This window comes from Pteropus alecto, unplaced genomic scaffold, assembly GCF_000325575.1.
Source record: "Pteropus alecto unplaced genomic scaffold, ASM32557v1 scaffold56, whole genome shotgun sequence".
Lineage (NCBI taxonomy): Eukaryota > Metazoa > Chordata > Mammalia > Chiroptera > Pteropodidae > Pteropus > Pteropus alecto.
The window spans coordinates 98,295-115,779 of NW_006438871.1; the positions used below are offsets into that span (position 1 = coordinate 98,295).

A 17,485-nucleotide genomic window follows, 5' to 3' on the forward strand; every position below is an offset into this window, starting at 1 on the left:
TGTGTTGCTTAGTAACACGTAACAGATCGAATGCAACAAACGATGGAAAATGGGACCGCAGTGTGATCGATGCTGTGGCAATAAACTGGCAGTTGGAGAAAAACATTTCACAGCACACCTCATACGAGTCGAGGAAGTACATGTCTGTTTCATGTGAAGTGCTAAAAACCGGAAAGGATGAGATTATGAGATTATCGCACACAAAGAATAAAGTAACAGTGACGTGGTGAGTGGGTTTGATGACATAAGATTTAAATAAAGACCCATTAGACCATGACAGAAACGATCGGTGTAACGGGGCGTCATCGATGGCACAGCAGACTTCCGTCCAGGGCACGCAGACGCTACTGACCTAGACAGAAGCAAGGCTGTCTGCTCCGCTGACTGGAGCAGCTCTGCGTGAGGACCGCAGCACGCAGACGCGTAAGGGCTCCAGAAGGAGTCGGCGCTTACACAGAAGATAGTTTTATGTAGCAGTGGCCCAGCGCACATTTTGCACACGTACACAACTTCACGTGGCCTGTGCTGCCCGGGACTTGCATCCCCATCTTTGAAATCGGGAAACCGAGGTTAAGGGAGTCGCCTCGCCCAAGCTGGGTTAGCAGTGAGTGGCCGTGAGCCCCGAAGGCCAGGCTGGTGTCCACTTGGTCCCCACTGCTGAGCAGCAGTCAATGCGGGTGTGAAGGCCTTGTCCTCAGCTACTGGGACGGGAGACTCTCGGCTTCATGGAGCAAAACAGCCAGGCCGCCAAGCCAGTGTGGGGGGCGCTGGGGCAGCACAGGCACGTAGAACCAGACATGACGTGTTAGGCGCTGTGTCATGCGGCCGCAGCGGTCCGTGAAGTCACCCCTTGTCTAACACCACTTCTTAGGAAAATCCAGGAGAAAAAGCCTTTGGCACAAGGTTATTTATAGCTGCCCCATTTGGGAGGAAAATCGAGGAGAAGCCATTCAGATTGGAATGCCGCTGCATCAAAACATCTTCAGAAAAGAATAAAGAATATAAAACAACAGAGCTGTCTGCATGACTTGGGTGCGGGCGTAGAGTCCTGAAAATGACGGGGATTTGCAGAGAGGAGGGGCTCCTTGCACGTTTGTTGTTCTGCTTTTTTTTTGTTATTAAAGTTGATTCAGAGTGGGAATTCTAGATCGCAGGGTACGTGCGTTCTGCCAGGCCACCCTTCACAGTGGCCGTGTCCGCGGTTGGACACTTCCTCTTGGCATCCATGCTCAGGAGACGTTTGCGTGTGTGCACCGCGGGGCTGGCCAAGGATTATTCGCAGTCATAGAAGTGGGTTCGGCTTACAGACTTGTCGCTGGGAAAGGGGGCACTCTGCCGTGCGCGTCACGTGGTGTGAGAATGCAGAGATGCAGGGACGGCTCCCCAAGACCGTTCGCTGAGCTGCAGGGGCCACGCGTGCCTGGGCACCGTGGACATGCACGACGGGGTGCCGGAACTGCAGGGGTGCGCACACAGCCGAGCACGCGCACACTGCGGTCTCGGGAATGCACTGCGAGTTGGTGACAATATTTGGTTGAGAGCGGTATGTCAAAGGGTACTGTCGCATCCATAATATTTAATTTTTTAAACAAAATGTGTTCGTGCATCGCTAAGGTAATTTAAACTTACCTTAAAATCCAGTTAGAAAGTAGTTGGGCCATTCCAAAGAAGGGGAGACGTCTGCTCAGGGACGTGCTGCTGTCGTCTCCCCAGTGATGGACTGACAGGGAAGGAGGCAGGCGGTAAGCGGCACTCGGGGAGGCGCGGGGCCCTGGGGACCCCGCAGGCCTCTGTCCCGCTGTGCCCTGCGTCCTTCTGCCCTGCTCACCCCAGGGAGTGTGTGGGCCGAGTTGTCATGGGGGGCGGTCAGGGCTGATGACTTTGCATCTAGTGACTGGTGTCTTCCTGGAAGACAACTGGGGAGGCACCTGGCGGTCCCCTAAGCGTGGCCCATGGCCCGGGGGAGGGCTCCGTGCCTGGCGGGCGTCTGCCTAGGGACCCCCACCCGCCTGGGCCCGCTCACTCGCCTCCCTGCACTGAGCGAGTGGGTCGGCGGTCCCGTCTTCGCTGTGCTGTGGTCTGGAAGAGAAGCCAGCGATGAAGCGAGGACAGTGAGGTCCTGTGACGGGGGGCCGTGCGGGCAGGGGCCACCCGGACCTGCCTGGGCACAGGACGGGCTGAGTCCGCAGAGGGAGGGGACCACGGACGTGGAAACGGCCAGCGTGACGTGCCGCTGTTTCGTTGGCAGGTCGTCAGTGGCCTGAAGCAGAGGATCCTGAAGCTGGAGCAGCAGTGCAAGGACAAGGACAACACTATCCAGTACGGAGAGGTCGGCAGGCTGGCCCGGGCTCCCCGCGGGCTCCCGGCTCCCACCCCCGCTGCTGGAGCTGGCCGCTCGCCGCTCCCGCCTCCTTTCGGTGGCTTGTGTGCTCTGCCCTCAGACGGCAACTTCAGTTCCCACCCGCCATGCCCTGTTCCACGCCCCTGCTCCCAACTTCATCTTTCCCCCAGAGAGCCAAGTGGACGTTGGCCGCCTCTTCCAAGTGTCACGAAGGAGCAGCCTTTTCCTCGCATCTTTCCCGTGCCTGTCGCATTTAAGAAACGCCTTCTGTCCTTAGTCTCCCGTGGACCAGTCTTCATCTCCAACGTGACACAGGAAACCCCGATGCTTAGGCCCGTCCCCCAGCTGCCCCTCGCTGGGCCCCGCCCGTCCTGGCTCTGCCCTCGGGGCGGCCGCTCGTCCTTCCCGCTGTCTGGTGCGAGGGCAGAGTCCTCCAGCAGTGTTCACGCTGCTCTGAGGAGCTCCGAGGTCCCACCTGTTGCCCCGCGCCGCCTCTTCACGCAGCGCTCTCCCCCTTCTTCGTTTCCTGCTAAAATGGTCACCTGAGAAAACGTTGGTTGCTGATTTTTTCCGTGTTTCGGAATCCTGATCCGTGTGGCTTTCCTTTCCTCTGTTAGAGCCTTTGTCCAGAGGCGGAGAGCAAGGAGAGTCACTCTGACCGTTGGGGGCAAGTGGCTGTCCTTCACACGGACAGCCCCCCGCTGCCCCGGAGGCCTGTCTTCACAGTCGCTCCAGTTTTAGACAGCCTCTTACTTAGTAAAGAGCATCATTAGGGAGTTTGTCACTCACCTTGGGAAGTGGCTGGTCAGTCTGGAAGGGAGTCTGTGCGAGGCCACCAGCCAGCCAAGGGCCAGCTCAGCCTTTCCCTCCCAGCCCGGCTCTGATGTCCTGGGGACACGTCCTCTTCTCTGCCCGGGGAATGCTGGCACTGCCGTGTTAACTCTGAACTTGGCTTTCTAGCAAACTGCAGACCGACATAAAGACCACGAACTTGGAGGAGATGAAGATTGCCATGGAGACCTACTACGAGGAGGTGGGTGCCCTTCTGCCCAGAGCGGGTGCAGGGCGGGAGTAGGCACACGGGCCCAGCTGCTGGCCTGGGTGATGGCCAGCGGCCCTGTGGGGACCCCGCTCTCCTGCCTCAGCTTGAGTGAGCGTCGCACACCTAGCACTCACCTGCCGCGGGACAGAGGTCAGGCGTGTGCGGCAGCCTCTTTAGAGGAAGGTGGGCCGTGCTGGCTCGCGTCCTGATGCGCGCGTGTCCTGATGCGTTCTAACTTGCCGTTTGCAGATCCATCGCCTGCAGACCCTCCTGGCGAGTTCCGAAACCACGGGAAGGAAGTACGATGATCTGTTGGGAGCCGGGGCTCCTATGCGGGCCTTGTGTTCCACACCAAGCAGAATGGCCGCTGCGGGGCCACGCCCGCCCTTGCGCCAGTGGGCAGATTGCCACGTTTCCACGGGGGTGGCCACCGGGTGCCCTGACAACCGCCCCGTGCTGACCGCCGACGGTCACTGTCCACACTGCCTAGCGGCACTGGTTCCCCGAGCGGATCTTCCTGTCGGGGAGAGTTTAGCACCAAGTGCACGTTCGTGTTGCCGCATGAGTTCGTCAGGAAGCGCAGCGGGGTGGCCGTACTCTCAGTGTCCCTCACCCCTTCTCCAGCCCACACCGCGCTGGCAGCAGATGGGGGAGCCGCAGTCCCTGATCGGGTGTGTGTGTCGCGGCCTCTGTGGTCGGTCCCGAACATTCGCAGGGCGTTTACACGGCCGGCCCGGCCTTCGCTTTTTTCCTAACCGCCCCGTAGTTGAAAACAGGTTGGCAAACTTTTCTGTAACGGGCCGGATGGCACTTGTGGCCGGTCCTCGCCGTTTGCAGCGGTGAGTCCCATAGTCTGCACGTGCGCTGAGCTGTCGGGAGTGAGCGTGCCCCCGGGGGTGCGGAGGGCGGCTCTGGTCATGAACTGTAGTGCATAACCTGGTGCTAGGTGTGTTTCTGCTCAGAGACACCTTGACGTGCACTGTCGACACCTTAACACTGAACTCGGCCCAGACGGGTCTCCTGCCGCCCTCCACTGGGCCCACGGGCCGCACTCGGCTCTGCACCACGGGGACGATTTAAGCAGTGAACGCACCGACGGAGCACAGCATCGTGAAAAGCACATGCTGAGTGGACCGCGGAGAATTGAGAGGCAGGGCGGTGCCTCATTGAGCCTGAGCTGGGCGCGTGCCCGCCGGCGACTCTGGTTTTTCGCCTCCCTGCCCATGTCTGCGAGTAGGCCAGTCTGCAGATACAGTCTGTGTGGCTTAGACTCGGGGGCAAGAGGCAAGACCAAAGCTATCACATAGGTGCTTAAGTAACGAGAGAAAGTGAACCGTGAACCCTTTAGTGACGCGATCTAAAACACCACAAATCATCAAGTACGCTATGCTGTTACACAGGTCGACTGGTTGGAAGGAGGGCATTCCGTGGGAAGGAGGCACAGGTTGCTTCCGTGTGGTCACACTTAGGGTCCCCTGAGGACTGCACACACTCATCTGCACGACCGCCCCCTCACACGTGACGTTAAATCAGTTCAGAAACCTAGACCTCAACCTCGTGGTTTCTGGCCCGCAGGCTGTCGGAGAAGAAAGCCAGCTTTAAAAGGCAGAAGAAGACAAGCAGCGTCCTGCTGAGCCTGTCCCGGAGCGTCCAGGAGCTCACGGAGGAGAACCGCAGCCTGAAGGAGGACCTGGACCGCGTGCTGAGCCACTCGCCCACCGTCTCCAGGATCAAGGGTGTCTTTCCAGGGCCACCGGGAGGGGACACATGGGGAGAGGCCACGTTTCTGGTTCTTTGACGGAGATGCAGGCCTTCCCGCCTCCCCACCGCCTAGGCCCGACTGCATGGGCCAAGTGCAGCCAGACCGCTGAGCTGCACGCGCAAATGCGCTTGGAGATTGAATGAGCGCCTGCTGTGCGCCAGGCGCTGGGGACCGTGGCAAACGAGCACGCACACGTCCCGTGGCAGTGGCGTCGTGTCGGGGAGGCGGAGGGGCCAGCGGGTCGGCTGAGAGCTGGGAGCAGAGTAAAGGAGGGGAGGGAGAGGCGGCAGGTGGGCAGCTGTGCACCTGCAGATGAGGCCCCTCCAAGGCCGTGACAGCTGGGCACAGGCCTGAGAGCTGAGGGTCAGCCACGTGGCCACTGGGGGAGGCCCCTCTGCTCGCTCGGGAAGGGCAGTCTGGCCGAAGGGGCCTGTCAGGGTGGCGGCATGGAGTGTGCCTTAAACTCCGTTCCTTCCCCAGGTTACATGGAGTGGAGTAAGCCCCGGCTGCTGAGACGGATCGCGGAGCTGGAGAAGGTGAGAGGCACGCCCCCTAGTGTCCCGCGCCCGGCTCGCGGCCTGCCTGCGCTGGAGGGGAGCTGGATGCCTGAGGGGCGGGGGACGGGCAAGGGGCTTTGCTCATGGGCACAGTCCCGTGGGCAGACCAAAGAGTGGACAGAGCGAGGGCCACGCCATGCCTACCCCGTTCCGGCAAGATGGGTGCAGGTACCCTAGAGCCCCTCCGAACCCAGCCTCCTGTGTCCATGTCGGCTTTTCCTTGCCCGTCACGCCCCAGACTGGTGTTCCCACCAGTGTATAATACTCGAGTTCACAGAAAACTCTGATCAGCTGCACTCTGCCCACCAGAAAATCTGGTTAACATTTCCCCGTATCCCCCGTGTGAATCTGCAAACTCATAGCCAATCTGATTTTATTGACGGAGGTCATGGTGTCACATTATTTGGCCTCTAAGTAAACTTAGAGGGGAACATTTAAAAGAATAATAATTTCACACATTTACAGGCCGAAAGCTGAATAGGTTTCTATAATTCGTGGGCGGTTGGGAAGCCGAGCTTGCTGGGGAGGAATGGCCCTGGAGGGCGTCAGGGGCCATGGGGCCGAGCCCTTCTGGGCTGCGCGAGGCCGGCGGCCACGAGGTCTCTGGAAGTCGCGCTAACCCGCCCGTGTCGCCCCAGGAGATCGGTCCCACGGAGAGCCCCAAGCCCCAGTCTTCGGATGAGGCTCGGTCAGACATCCTGGCTCACGCCGCATCCAGCTCCGCGGGGCACGGGCAGCCACCGGCCGGGCACCTGGAGGAGAGCGAGCGTGTCCGGGCTGCGGTGAGGAGCCTGAAGGGCGAGCGGCGGGCCCTGCGGGCGCAGCTGCAGGACAGAGAGTACGTGGCTGGTGCCGGGCAGCTTCCCGTCCCCGGGGGGCCCGGCCTCCTGCTGACAAGCGTTTTTGCGAGGCGTCCACCGTTGGCATGGCCTTGGGCGCGCTCAGCTCTCAGGAGCGACTGCACGAGTACTTTCTGATTCCGAAGCGTGCGTTTCGGTTGTAACATAAAGCCAGCTTTAGCGGTAAAAAGAAAACATTAATTGGCCAAGTCGGGTTTCCAAAGGGGGTGGGCGTTCAGATCTCTTTACACTGAATTCCAGAGGGGTTTCCGAACTTCTTTAGAGAAAAATGGTTTGGTTAATTCTCGTAAAATAGACATGCTATCAATGAGGTCTTACACGGAGTGGTTTAAAGACTCAGTGACGTGTCTGTGTCACCTGTATCAAATGGGACACATGCGTGAGCTGTTCGGTGCGACCCTAAGAGTTTTGAAGGGCGAAGCCTCAGATTTCGCTTATTCTCTGTGCTCCAGCATGTTGATCTGTGGTTCACCGAAAATGCACCGTCCTCCTCCCGCGGTTTCCTTGGGGCTTCTCTAGTCACCGTTCTGTCGTGAGGAAGCCGCCGCACGGTCTTTTGAGATGGGGTTTATCTCTCAGACCTTGCTACCCAGAGCATGGCCTGGGAAGCCCCCTAAGCACAGACCGGGAGCTGGTTAGAGATGCAGCACCTCAGCCCCGCCCACCCGGAGCTGGTTAGAGATGCAGCACCTCAGCTGCCCCAGGTCTCTGGAGCCTGTCTGCCTCATGCGACCTCACCGTGACTCGCGTGCACTCCTGGGCCTGAGAGGGACTCCCTGGCTTGCTCGGGGCCTGGGTTCCCTGCTGCTGTCCCAGCAGAAGGCCAAGCCTTTCCCTGTTTTCACACACGCTGAGAGGTTCTTTGCAAAAATTAGTCTAGTCATTTTGAAAGGTAGGTCCCATGGTATTTGAAAGGTACGTAGTCATTTTGAAAGCTGTCACATGGTATGACAGTAGTTTCATTTATTGACCTTGACCGTGCTCTTCTCTGCGGACCCCCTATGGTGTATGGTCCGGTTCATACAGACTTTCACAGGACCTTGAAAAGCCATTGCGACAGAAAGCAGTGGGACTGAGCTTCAGCTAGAGGTCATGTTTTAAAGCCACATTCTTAGCCACAAGTCACCTGGGGGGCCTAGGAAAGCCTGTCTGGGAGTAGTGCAGTTGTGGGTGCCCCACTTTGTCCTCAAGCCCTCAGCTCAGGCAGCACCCACGTAGTTCATGTGGCCCTTCAGAGCACTCGTCTGGGGCACAGACTGGGTGCCCACCGTCTGACAGGGTGGTGTCCCTCCCTGGGATACAGGCCGTGAGGCGGGGCTCTACCGAGTCGGGGCTCACTCCCCGCTGTGTTCCCCTCACAGCAGACCCCCCATGACATCTGACTCAGGACCCCTGCCTGTTCTCGGCCCTCTCTTCTCTGGCCCTGGCTCTGTGTCCACTGTCATCAGTTAGGGGGTTGGGCCGCGTTATTTTTCTCTGAGTGCTCCCGGCCTATGACGCGTGGTGTAACGTGGTCCTGTTTTAACAACCACTGAAACGTCTCTGGTTCTGTGTGTTCAGCCTGGAGGTGAAGCAGCTGCTCCAGGCAAAGGTCGACTTGCAGAGAGAGCTGGAAAGCGTGAAGGAGGGCGAGAAGGAGAGAAGAGAAAGAGAGGGGGCTCTGAGGTGAGTGAGCCGGGAGTCCGTGTTCGGAGCACGCACAGTCCCGGCTCTGCCCGCCGCATGCCGGCCCCGCCTGCCGTCAGCACGGCCGCAGCCTCGTCCCGAAGCTCACGGTGTTGCTTTCCTTCCGAGTGAGGATCCGAACTCTGGGGAAGGGCCCGCCTCGTACAGGGCAGTGTCGGGGGGCTCACCTCGTACAGGGCAGTGTCAGGGGGCTTGCCTCATACCAGGGCAGTGTCGGGGGGCTCACCTCGTACAGGGCAGTGTCGGGGGGCTCACCTCGTACAGGACAGTGTCGGGGGGCTCGCCTCGTACAGGACAGTGTCGGGGGGCTCACCTTGTACAGGGCAGTGTCGGGGGGCTCACCTCGTACAGGGCAGTGTCGGGGGGCTCGCCTCGTACAGGGCAGTTGTCAGGGGGAGCAGGCGTCATGGCATCTGCCGTGGGCACACCCCTCAGTCTGGGTGTTGGCCCCGCTTCGGGGGTCATCGCCTCCCACACCCTTCGAAGCATCGTTGTCCACGACGGCCAGAAAGTGGGAACAGCCCAAGTGTCCATCAGCCGATGAACAGATAAAAACCTGAGGTGTGTGCAGACGAGGCGCTGACACACGCCCCAGCACGGGTGACGCACGAACCGACGGGTGCAACAAGAAAGGCCGCCTGGCGGGCGGTCCTCGGACACCCAGCAGACGCAGATCCGCAGGGACGGAAAGCAGATGAACGTTGCCAGGGCAGGACAGGCAGGGGGCGATCTAAGTGCCACTGCGAGCTCACTGACCAGCACTCAGCTGTGTGCTGCGAGGTAGCGAGTTCCGTGCCACGTGGACGTCACATCAGTAAAGTGCCCGAAAGAGCAGATCAGAAACCTAAGCAGAAACGTTTAGGACTCAGAATCGTTAGACACCGGTGACTGAAATGAATCAGGGCCTTTGTGTCCGGGGGAGGTGTGGCCGGCTTCTGTCAGACAGCGAGGGTCAGACAGGGCCGGTGTCCAGGGAGGAGAGGATTCACTTTGCCTTTAGCATCTGGACAGGGACATACATTGTACCTCCTTCCGTTCATGCCGTTTATGAAAACCGCACACGGTCTGCCCGTTCACCGTGCGGTCAGTGGTTTTCAGCGCCTCCCGCCCCGCGCCCGGAGCGCCACTGGGCCCCGACCTCCCCTGTGCCGGCCCCTGGCCACCCCCTCCTGACGAGGCAGACGCGCCACCTGCGGTGCAGTGCGGTGGCGGCCGGGGCTCCCATGGCCGGGAGAGGTGGACGTGCTAGCTGTAGGCCCCCGTCCCTTCTGTCACAGACATCTACAGCACGGGGACCAGTAAGGCGTCATCTTATCCTTTCCTGCTTTAGAAAGGAAATTGAAATGCTCACCAAGAAGTTTCAAGAACTAGAAGACATGAAGAGAGAGGAGGAAGGTGGCCCCATGGAAGTGACCCCTGAGGTGAGGCTCGGACGCGCTGGGATGTGGCTGGGACGCTGTGATCCCGACGGCCCTCACGCTACAGGTTTTGCCAGACCGTCCTCCCTGTCCCCGTCCCCTCTCCCCGTGTGTGGGGACGAGGAGGTGGTCTGTGGCCGTGCGCAGTTCCTTGGCACCTCCGTGGAGCCGGGGGTGCTGGTCCCGAGGCCGCCGCGCCTGGGCTCTGGTGGCGGGAACATGCCTTCCCTCTGACCTTGTGCTCCAGTAGTGGGCTCTTCAGAGGCCAGGTACACTCTGACGTCTGCCGACACTAACAGGGAACGGTACTAAAATCCTGCGGCAGCGCTGGCCCCCGAGGGCCTGTCCTGTAGGCGTGGGATCAGCAGAGCCAGCACGGGTGGCTGTGTCCCATGCATGCGCTGCAGACGGGCCGGTGTTCCCAGCAGCCTCTGTGCGACCCCTTTTCTGACCCTTTCTGCGCCCGAAGGTCTCAGTGCCACCTGGGCACCCCCAGCGTGGTGGGTGTGTACCTGGCACACATTTTAGCCAAGAAGTTGTTGTTTCGGAAGGTGACTTACTGTTTCAGCTGCGAGTGGCCTGACAGAGATGGTCGCTGGCCGCCAAAAGGGAGGCTTATCGGACTGCAGGGTCTCATCGTCCACCCTTTTTTCCTTCGGGACCAGCTTCCCTCCCACGTTGGCTTATTTGTCAGGAGCCCTAGTGTTCAGGCTTCTTGCCAGAGTGTACGACACTGTGGACCCCTGAGCTCAGCGCAGGAGAGGAGAGAAGGGGCTGAGCACTGGGGCCTCAGAGAAGCGGCGGGCGCGTCTCCAAGCAGATAAGGCGCACGCACGCCGCCCACCAGGCAGAGGGGATTCCCACGTCGCCAGCAGCGGCCCTGAAGCGCGTGTGCTGGCCCTGATCTGCGTGTCCCCCTGGCCCGGCGCGAGGCCTGGGCAGTGTGAGTCCACCTCTTCCCTGTGAAAGCTGGTTTTACTGTTCCACGAAGGACACTTTTTGTGTCACCTGAGTGGGAACATTTCCGTGGCAGTTTTTCTAGTGCTTTGGGTAATGTTCTGAGTCCTGCAGCATGGCCCATGGTCCGAGCGTCCATGGGTGGAGATTAGCCATTCTGCGTGACGGTCACTTTTCAGGAGGCCCCCGCTCACCTGAGCACCTACCCTGTCTGCTCGCAGCGGACACGACCCTGAGTGCAGGACACACTGAGTGCAGCTGCTGCCCCGCTGACGCAGGGCGTGCCACGGGGCAGTCGTGCGAGACGCGGCCCTTTGGGGGCCTCCTTATGATCTGCTACCTGAGCAGGTGCCAAAAGGGCAGGGCTTCCTGTGTCCCTTGTCCGTCTCAGATGACCCTGGGCCTCAGGGCACCGCTGAGGTAGATGCAGGTGTGTCTGCTCATCTCTAAGACGCCCCCAGAGTCAGGTAACCCCCACGCCGGTTCTCTCACCAGCGTGTGGCTGTGGAGGCATCAGGGCGCTGGCTCCCCCCATGCAGTAACGGGACACACATCCGCCCTTGTCCCTGACTCCCGCGCTGCCCGTCTGTGGAGCGTCCACCCCACGTACCAGTCCGCTCCTTTCTCCGGGCTCCAGGAGACTGGCGTGGCTTCAGAGCTACTCTCAGTACTCACGTTGGCATCTTATGCAGCCTCGAGACTTTGTCTCTATAAATGACAGGAACGAAGGGCGGGTCCCTGGTTCCCACGGACCGTCCAGCGAGCCTGGCCAGCTCCCACTGCAGGGCACTCACTGCCGCCTTGCCGCAGACAAGGTGCCAGGTGGCAGCCGGCTAACGGGCAGGGAGTCCTGTTGGAAGGTCACCGTGCCCTGGTAGAGGGCAGAGCAACGTCCGCTCACTGACATGGACGACCTGTGACCTGCTGTCTGGCCCCCCTCTTCCCCCGGAGGCCAGTGCTGATCGACCCTGTTTTACCGGGAAAACACTGGAGGGTGCCTGGGGGCCACCCGCACGCTGCTTCGGTGCACTGGGACCACGCGCTCCTGTGCTGTCTTTCCGCGTCATCTTGGTGTTTCGTGGGCACTGTGAGCTTTGGGTCTTTGCTGCCAGAGGCCTGGCCACTTGAAGAAGGTGGGACAAGGGCAGCGGCGTGAGTGGTCACGCTGCCGGCGGAGCGAGGGCGTCGGCTCCCAGCAGTGGCTGCGAGGAACATGCATGTCCGGATTTCAAGTCCCCGGCTGTCTGCCACGAGTTGTCTGAGTCACGTCCCTTTACCTTCTGAGTCACTGGTTTTACCTGCTTGCTCACGGTGGCACAGGCCGATCGGTGACATCGACAGACTGCATTGCCTCCATGGAGCGATGGCCTGGAGGTGCGTTAGGACGGGGGGAAGGAGACCTGGCCCTTTCCAGGGTGGCAGAGGCTGCATCGGGGACCTTGGCGGGAGTGACCACGAGTGCCCAGAAGAGACTGGTGACAGCGGCTGTCGTGCTGGGGGCGTTGCGGCCCCGTCAGCGGGCAGGCTTCTTGGACTTGCGATGGTTTCACGGCTTCACAGAGCTCTCTCCAGCGTGTGTCTCCACTGAGCCTGCTTTTCTGATGTGAGGAAAATAGTCCAGTATTTTTATTTTTGTTGAGAGGCGTTCTGGTAGATTACCTACCAGGGCCCGTAAGTGGCAGAAATCAGTGTTGTTTTGATAGTAACAATAGCAATTCTTGCTTCTTTCTACCTCAGAAACCAAGTTAGACGTCGCTGCCTTTAATCACAGGAGTCCCATTTTTGTAACGCAGCATTTAGACTAAAAAGACCAAAACAGGACCCCTGGAAGGCGGACGTTCTTGCGTGGACCAGTGTGACTGAGCCGTGCGCTCAGTCGTGTGCCGAGCCGCTGCCTGCCCTCGCCGGGAGCGCTGCACGCAGCCCTCAGGGAGGCCGGGGACACGCCGAGCTCTTTGCCAGCTGGGCGTTTTCTCCAGAGAGTTCCGTCACGTGGCGTGCTGGCCGGTGTAGGTGCAGACTTTTCCTCTAAATGGAAAAGTCGAGTCTGACCAGTGCCGCCTATGTCATGCCACGTAACGCCCGGTCGCCCTCCCCAGTGCCATCTTCCTGCCCAACTGAGCGCCCTCTACCCCTTGTCTGTCCCGCAGGCCCAGGAGGAGCCCCGACCATCCGGAACAGCCTGCGGTCCCCCTCAGCAGGGCCGTGAGCCAGAGGCCAGCCCCCCTTGCCCCTGCCCGGAGGTGCGGAGACACGTCGCCGCCAGGACCCTGCAGGCCCACTGGAAGGTGTACAGGGAGCAGGTGAGGGCGCCTGCGACGCCCCGCTGCCGGCCTGCACCCCGGGGCACGTGCTGGGGGCTCCCCGCTGCCGTCCGCCCATCCATCTGACCCGCAGTGCTCGAGTCCCTTTACGTGCAGTCGATGCACGAGAAGACGTGGGAGAGACAGGATGGACACGGCTGGGGCGGGAGGCTCCGCGCCCAAGCTCGGTGGGGCGCTGCATCCCGCCAGGGAGGAAGGGGCGGCTCGCCGGAGCGGCCAGACCGGTGCCGAGGCCGTGCTGTCCGCAGCCTCGTCGGGGCGGCTTGTTCGGCCTTCACATCCCCCGGGCCCGGCGGGGGCAGGCTCAAGGCATGGACATTCATTCTCGTGTTAATTCGTCACTTCTCTCTCTTTCAGAAAAAGAAAGCCGTCGAGGATGAGGTGAGCAAAGTCGATTTCACCAGTGTTGAAGTTCGTGTTGCGCTTTGGAGCGAGGGGAATGTAGGGCTACCTCACGAAGCGCCGTCGCGCGCCTGTCTGCGTGAAATCTGGCCAGACCCCAGCGTTACGGTCACGATACGTACGTGGCGTTAACGTCAAGTGAATGCTCCGATGACGTCACACCTTCAAATTCATTCGTTCATTCATTCATTCAACACACAGCTATTGGTCATCAGCTTGCGTGAGGCAAGCGAACACGGGCAGCGAGGCAGACAGGCGAACCCCTGGTGATCGGGCTGGTGGACGTGCCACAGGCCGCTGGGCCTGCTTGCGAGGCCTGGAAACTCCCTCCGGGGGTGACATTGGAGCCGGGCCTGGAGAACAGGCAGGGCCCCGTGGGGATGGGAAGTGGGGGCACGGGTGCCCCAGGCCAGAGGTTCGTGCACGTGAAGCCCAGGGGCCCGTTCGGGAAGGTGCCACGGAGGCAGGAACCGTCTCTGCCTTTGCCGCCATACTCCTGGTTAGCAGGACGCCGCCTGGCCTCCGATGAACAGTTGTGAATGAGTGAGTGAACGAGTGAATTCGGGACGCCTCAGGGCCCTGACTGTGCGGCGTGGCTCTGAGCAGACGGCCAGCATGCGCCGTCCGCCACCTTTGGCCACCTCTGGGCCCCGTCCTGTGCCTCAGCCCCTCCCTCTGAGGTGAGGTGCCGGGAGCTCTCCAGGGGGAGCTGCCAGGACGCTCGGTTGGCACGTGGGCGTGGCACATGATGCGTGGCTCGCTGCCCTCTGTCATGCTGTCCCGGGCGCAGTGCTGCCACCGCCGCAGCTGAGGCAGGGGCTCTGTGGTCGTCCGGCTGTGCGGGCCTCCTGGTTAGTCCGCGTAGTCACCCGCTTCAGCGGTTCCCGCCCTTAATGCCGGCTGTGCCCTCGGCTTCCATGGCTGTGCTCGTTCCGTGCTCGTTCTAACCTGTGCCCTTCGCTCTGCCTTGGAGGACAAAGAGGCTTCTTTGTAGCGACTTAATTACGGGGCATCTAGAACCGTGCGTCTGTCGGGACTCAGCGTGCGCGTCAGCCTCCCAGAACCACGAGAGCTCAAGGCCCTTGTGCAGCGGCGATGCCCGGACCAGGCCGGGCAGACACGCGTGCTGCCCAGACCCCGGGCACTGATGGTGGATCCCCGCGTGGCTCTCCGGAGAATCGCAGGGTAGCTGGAGGAGGCGCGCACAGCCGCGTCCACGGCCCCAGCACAGAAGCCTCACTGCGTGTGCACTGTGGGCCGGAGTCAGCTGCCCTGGTTCCTGACGTGACAGCGTTCAGCGTGACTCGTTCATGTCCCCAGACTCAGTTCACGGGGGTCAGGCGTCCCTGGAGGGTTGGCGTGTTTCTCGCTGTCGGAGGTTCTGGTGAGAGGTTCTTCCAGTGCTTTTGTGACCATGAGTCGCGTGGGACATCACTTCCTCTGCCGTTAGAGCCTTTCACTTAAAGACCTCCTGTAAGCCGTGCCCGCCGCCCCCCGGGGAAACCAACACCCTCCTCTGTCCTCTGTCCCGACAGGCGGCTGCTGTGCTTCAGGCAGCTTTCAGGGGACACCTGGCACGGGCAGAGCTAGTGTCAAGACAAGCGTGGGATTTGGAGTCTTCCGGCATGCCCAGCCTCCCCTGCCAGGTAACCCTGCGGGGGCCAGCCAGCCCTGAGTGTGCACAGTCACCCCCTTCTTCTCAGACCTCGTCAGCCCAGGAAAGCGGGGGCCACCTTCCCATCGTGTATCCTGCCCTAGGGTGCCCTGTCCCCTGTGCCGGCACCTTCAGGCCACACGGTGGTGCCTCTGCCGCAGAGTGCCAAGCAGCGTGTCCCTCCCGCAGCCGAAGCACAGTCAGTGAGGGACCAGCTTCCTGTGTCAGCCCCACCTCCGTGGGGGGACAGGACGTTCATCTTAAGGCTCTAGAGGCTAAGGATTAAGAGCCCGCAGGCAGCAGTCTGCCGCCTGGAGCGGAGCCGGGCTCCGCCTGGCTGTCCGCGGTCCCAGGTGACCGTCTCCGCCGCAGGGTGGGCGGTGCTCTGAAACCGCTCCCGTCCCTGTGTCGTTGCCTCAGGACTCACCCCCACCCTGCGTTCCAAGCCCCATTGTCCAGGCCGAGGACGACCCAGGGCAAGAGGAGGCCATCACCGTCATCCAGTCCGTCCTCCGGGCACACCTGGCACGGATTGGGCACAGGTGAGCCGACCGGCAGGGGAATGCTAACCCAGGCACATCGCCAGAGCAGAAGCTGCCCCTTGTGACAGTGTCCTCCCGTGCCGTGCAGGTGCAGGGGGCCCCGGGCTCAGGCATCTGGGAGAGCCGATGCGAGGCTTAGTGTAGCCGCGTGACGGTCACCCGTGGGCTGCTGCCGGCTTGTCCTGGCGTGCAGCCCCTTCGTGAAGAGAGATGTGCCACAGTCCCAGGTTCAGGGAGTGCTGTGCCAGAAGCCCTCCAGCTGCCACACTGTCCCCACTGCACCCGCCAGCTCAGCCAGGGCTCCGCGTCGCAGACACTTGGAACTGCGAGTGGGGTTCACAGAGCCTGGAAGGACATTTCTGGCGCAGGGGTGGTCTCTGGGCCTGCGGTGGATGGAGCCCGTGTCTGCTGCGCGGGGAGCTCGGGCTCTGCAGCCCCTCGGACGCCGCCTCGTCTCCAGGCTGTCAGCACTCTGGCCGACAGTGCAGCCCCCATCGCGATTAGTCTGTGGTCTCTCTCTGAAGGAGCCACGGGCGTCGGGCCCTCAGTGCGGGTCCCACGTGACTGTTGGGGGCCGTCCCTGGGGCAGTCCACCAGGACATGCAGCCACACGTGGCTGGGAACGGCGCTGAGGGATGGCTGGGGAGAGGGGACACTGGCCGAGGGCACGCAGATGCCCCAGGCTCGTCTGCTGTGCGGCTGGCTGTGAGGTCACTGCGGGGGCCACTGCCCCGGGAAAGCGGGAAGCCGGCCGTCGGCCTCGGGGGCCTGGAGTCGGGGTCACGGGGTCTTTGTCTTTTCTAGAGCCACCAGCAAAAGAGCCAGCACTGCAGCCTCTGCGAAGAGGAGACCTTTGTGCAGCGGGCCGGCCTTTCCTGGTAAGCCCATCCGTTTCGAGCTTTGGTGCGAGGGGCGGCTGACCCTCTGAGGTTCAAGCCGAAAGGGCCGCCACCATCCCGGCAGCGTGGGACGTGTGAACACGTGTGAGAGGCGGGTCCCACCTATGGCCACCTGCAGAATAAGTCGTATCTTCAGCCAGCAGCCGCCTCGGCCCAGCTTCCCTGTCACAGCTTCAACCCTTGCCCCTTGGGTTGTAGGGGAAGCAGATGAGCCCCAGGGGACCCCCAGAGCACAGGCGGCGGTCGGCGGCCTCGGCGTGCCCCGCCATCGCCTGCAGGCCACGCGGTTGGAGCCGCACGGCTCGTGTGCCGTGGCTTTGTTCTCGGCTCCCGTGGCGGGCGGTTCTCTCCCTTGGGCCAGCGATTTCCTGGTTGGCTGGTTTTCTAAGCAAAACCACTTGTATTCCGTTTTCTGCTTCATTAAGATCTGTGAGCAGTCCGGGAGAGACCCTGCCCAGCTCCCGACGTGGGGCCCGGGCCTCGTCTGCTCACCACGAGTGGGGGACCCGGGGAGGCCGCTTGAGAGTTGCTTCCAGGCCCCCAAATCCAGTATTCTGCGATTGTCCCCCAGACCCTCGTGGATGGCCGCCTGCTTGGATGGCTACCGTGAAGGGGCAGTGCGTTGCCCTCCGAGGCCGTCATTAGACCAAGGCGTGTGGCCTCGCGGTCTCCCTGTGAACGTGCCGTGCGGGGTGCCGCTCCCACGAAGGGCGCCTCTGTACCGAGGTCTCAGGGCGCCGGGCTGCAACCGGAGGGGGCAGGGCGGGGGCGGGGCCGCAGACCGCAGATGGGGGGAGGTCTGCAGAGGGAAGCAGGTCGCTGGGGTTGTGAGGTATGATTGACGCATAACGTTTTCAGGTGCACGACACAGCTCGCCGTTTGTGCACACGGCCCTGTGGTCGCCCGGTGGTTTTTCTGAAGCAGAAAGCGCTCGAGCAGGGAGATGGGTGCACGTGGCCAGTCCCGCCGCGTCTGACGCTGCCTTGGCGCCCGCGTGTCGTTTCAGGTAGGGAGGGCAGCGCAGCGAGCAGCGGGGGCCCC

General features: G+C 61.6%; 1 protein-coding gene across 5 annotated transcripts in view; it reads left to right on the plus strand.

The window, feature by feature from the left end:
* IQCE (IQ motif containing E) overlaps positions 1–17,485 on the plus strand; it is a 34,432-nt gene that overhangs the window by 12,457 nt on the left and 4,490 nt on the right. For 2 of the 5 annotated variants that reach the window (XM_015592491.2, XM_025049562.1), the window contains 14 exons: positions 2,249–2,319; positions 3,302–3,374; positions 3,633–3,682; positions 4,959–5,119; positions 5,626–5,681; positions 6,341–6,540; positions 8,123–8,227; positions 9,579–9,669; positions 12,774–12,926; positions 13,305–13,328; positions 14,885–14,995; positions 15,424–15,545; positions 16,350–16,423; positions 17,303–17,450. In XM_015592491.2, the coding sequence (XP_015447977.1) occupies positions 2,249–2,319; positions 3,302–3,374; positions 3,633–3,682; positions 4,959–5,119; positions 5,626–5,681; positions 6,341–6,540; positions 8,123–8,227; positions 9,579–9,669; positions 12,774–12,926; positions 13,305–13,328; positions 14,885–14,995; positions 15,424–15,545; positions 16,350–16,423; positions 17,303–17,450 (1,439 nt within the window). The other 3 variants (XM_025049560.1, XM_025049561.1, XM_015592489.2) reach the window with 3 other exon arrangements.